Genomic DNA, 3302 nt, shown 5'->3' with positions numbered 1-3302 from the left:
TTTGGTTTTTAAACGTGTGGTAAGTTAAGTAGATACAGTAGTCATTCAGTATTAGACGAGGGTATGCAAAATCACAACTATAACTCAGCAGTTATTGTTGTGAGTCAGCAGTATCCGCCGCAGTAGCCATCGTTGCCTGGAACAACCGCTGGGCCGACCTTCACCTCGATAACACGCAACAGACCGTTTTTTCGGGCCGCCTCGGGGCCGTCCTTCCATATGAGGTGGTCGTACGACGTGGCCGCCTCCATGAAGAAGAGCTGATTTTTGCCATCGGAGTCCGTGCCCAACTGACAAGCAAACACCGAGTTCTTGATGCCGTTGGCACCGAAGCCGATCACGTCCAGTATTTCACCTCCTTCCTTGACGCGGACGAGACCACCACCAGTCTGATACAGCCCAGACTGCACGATGCTAGCCCACACGCAGCTCTCTGCGTCCAAGCAGATACCGTCCACTAGGGAGCCAACGTCAGCCCACAGCCTACCGTTCGAGAGTGTGCCATCCTCTCCAATGTCGTACGCCGTCAATCGTCCTTCGAACGTCTCCCCTACAATTAGAGTCCTCCCGTCAGGGGTTATCACTATTCCATTCGGAAACACCACACCCGTCGCCTCCGGTAACCAATTTTACTGGTCAAATTTGACACTTGGTCACACGTAAAAAAAACGATTGGTCACGTGACCAAAAGTTAGTTGGTCACGTTCAAAAGACTTGCCGTCCTCGCAAACAGCAACGCAGGAGGGACACGCTGACGTTGGAGAGAAGCGTGAACTAGCTGTCAGTAGTGGCGACGATGGAGCGAGTCAGCATCCGCCACACATTACGTTCTACAGGTCTGTGTTTCTCCTTTCTCTCTCTTGAAACTTTGTCCTAACTGCACCATTTATATATAAAATCGCTCAGGTTAACCGTGGCACTACTTGTGGACCTAAACTACTGGTGCTGATCATTGTAGTCATCTTTGAGGCAACCAGGAATACACTGAGGAAATGCTCCAACAGCGTGCTGTCGGCCTGGTGTTCAAATGACGGTGACAGACGGATTCTACAGCGATTCTTTTTGTATATAGATACATATGCGCTCATGTATCTCCCAGCTGAGCTCAACAACTTCAAATAACTGTTGCTGGGGGCCGTAAATGACGAAATGCGCATGAGGATTCTTAAGCTCCGGTACATGTATGTAGTGTTATCAGTGATATTCAAGTCAGTGCCTTTTCATGTAAGTATTTTTCTTGTGTTCTATTTACCATACTGCGTACCCATTAGACTACACCCTCGTACTCGAACGAGTTATCTTGCTCATAGTCCGCATCCGCCTCTTCCAAGACAGCATTTTCTTCGCTTGTAGAAGACACGTCAGTGCTGTAAGGATCCGAATTCACATCGACGTCGTCTACTTGACCTTCACTATCGCTGCTCGAAGCGGAGTCTTCAATGGCAGCCACACTGGGTAATCTGGGGGCTCTTGGCAACACAAATCGAGCTCGTACTGGTGGAACAGCAATTCCTGATATGATTGCATTACGTTGCAGAACGTACTCACGAGCTAGAATCTCCAGAGTAGTGGCAAATTGCTTCATTGACGGATGAGGCCTGAATCTCTTGTTAAGCTCACGATGGAACCGCTCTAATGGATTGTTGGTTCGACTTACAATATCCCGATTGATTCCGTATACGTTCCAGAACGTTGGGGGAAATGTATCCATCCAGGTACGCTGGAAATATGCCAAAAAAATTCTCCATTTTTGTCGAGAGTAGACTAACTGCTTGGTCTCACAAGTTTTTCGTATTTTAGCCTTTACCCACGCAATTCCTTGCACTGCAATTTTGCTGGGGTCAATGACGGTCAGTATGTCGAACACGCTTGGAGACATAGCCACCTTCGCCTCGAGCTTTGGTATCCCATATCGCTTTAGCTTGCGGCTGCAGGCCTGTTTAAAGTGAAATAAACAGCCAATGATGCGGATATCAGGGAAGAACGCACACATTGCTCCGATATGAGCGCCCTCAAAGTCGCATACAACGTCCTTCGGAACGAGTTTACTACCAACAGAATCTTGAACGCACTGTAGCAGTTTCAGGTACGATTTTTTTGTCATGGACGTAGTGAGCACATGCACGACAGGAACGTAGAGCTTACTCGATTGGTCATAGACCATAATCGTGACGCATTGCTTGTAGTGGTTAGGAGCACAGCGGAAAGTGCCGTCGATGTACCACGACAAATTCTCGAAGCACAGCAAACTTAACAGCGCGGGATGACCCCACCCAATTATTCTGTCGATACCGACAGGGTCTTTCTGCGCCTTGATGGCATCATGCCATGAATACTGGAACTGAAAGAAACCCCGATGGCTACCTTTCACCTTCGACAGGGGTGGTTTCTCTATTAAGCTGGTAGGACCACCGGCACGTGTTCTACGTGCATTTTGAACGCGATTTTCAACGACTTGTTTTGACACTCCACGAACAGGGGGTCCATCTAGCATGTAAAACTTTTGTACAATACCTGTCCAAATTTCCTTTTGTGTCATAGTCGTTTTGGCGGCCAGTTTGTCGACTTCATCCATTACAGCCTCTGAAACGTCGATGCAGTGATCACCGGATCCTGTCTCGGATCCAACAAGACCGAGAATAGCTCGACAGGTATGTGGCTCCATATTCCCGAAGTCAAACGACGCTGAGTCTGCATAGTAAGCAAACTGGGCCCGACAATTTTTACGGTATGAGCTACAACGGTAGGTTATCTTGACAACAGTTGCATTTGCGCGCGTGAAGGCATAGCCCTGGTAATACACCTTGGTACGTCCGTCGCGTGGCTTGGATACTACCTGCGAGCGTACTGAGCTTGCTGTTGATTGTGGGAGCTCAGTAGTAGTGGGGCTGAGGCTACGTGGAGATTGAGTATGCGGCGAACTAGTCGGATTTGCTGAGGATGACGTCGGAGGCTGAGTCGACATCGACTCTATAGTAAGCGATGGCGACGGCGATTCTTGTGCTTCTCCTCTTATGGACGTTGCTGGCAGAGTAGAGGCTACGTCACTGCTGTGCATGGATGTATCTGTTACTGCTACGTCAGACGTGGAGGTACCCCGATAAGGCCGTGATGGACGAGAAGTCGGCGAGAGCCTTGTCCTCCCACGACGACGCGATGATTCGACAAGTGACGTATTGAGAGGTGAAGGTGAGTTTGCACCTCTGGGCGGTCTGCGGCGAGTCATCGAGATGTTGTTATAGTCGGAATGGTTTCAAAACTGCCATGAATGACGATTGCTGCTATTACTGCGTGACCTAGTT

General features: G+C 49.0%; 1 protein-coding gene across 1 annotated transcript; it reads right to left on the bottom strand.

The window, feature by feature from the left end:
• Window positions 1–104: 104 nt before the first annotated feature.
• On the bottom strand, window positions 105–505 carry PITG_21037 (uncharacterized protein; the record flags this gene model as incomplete). Its single annotated transcript, XM_002895131.1, has 2 exons — window positions 105–429; window positions 471–505. 2 exons carry the CDS (start codon window positions 503–505, stop codon window positions 105–107), a joined length of 360 nt encoding a protein of 119 aa, XP_002895177.1.
• Between the last annotated feature and the right edge of the window lie 2797 nt (window positions 506–3302).

Source organism: Phytophthora infestans, genomic scaffold (genome assembly GCF_000142945.1).
Source record: "Phytophthora infestans T30-4 supercont1.247 genomic scaffold, whole genome shotgun sequence".
NCBI lineage: Eukaryota > Oomycota > Peronosporomycetes > Peronosporales > Peronosporaceae > Phytophthora > Phytophthora infestans.
Note: the sequence above shows the minus strand (reverse complement) of the source record. Positions and strands in the feature narration are given on the sequence as shown.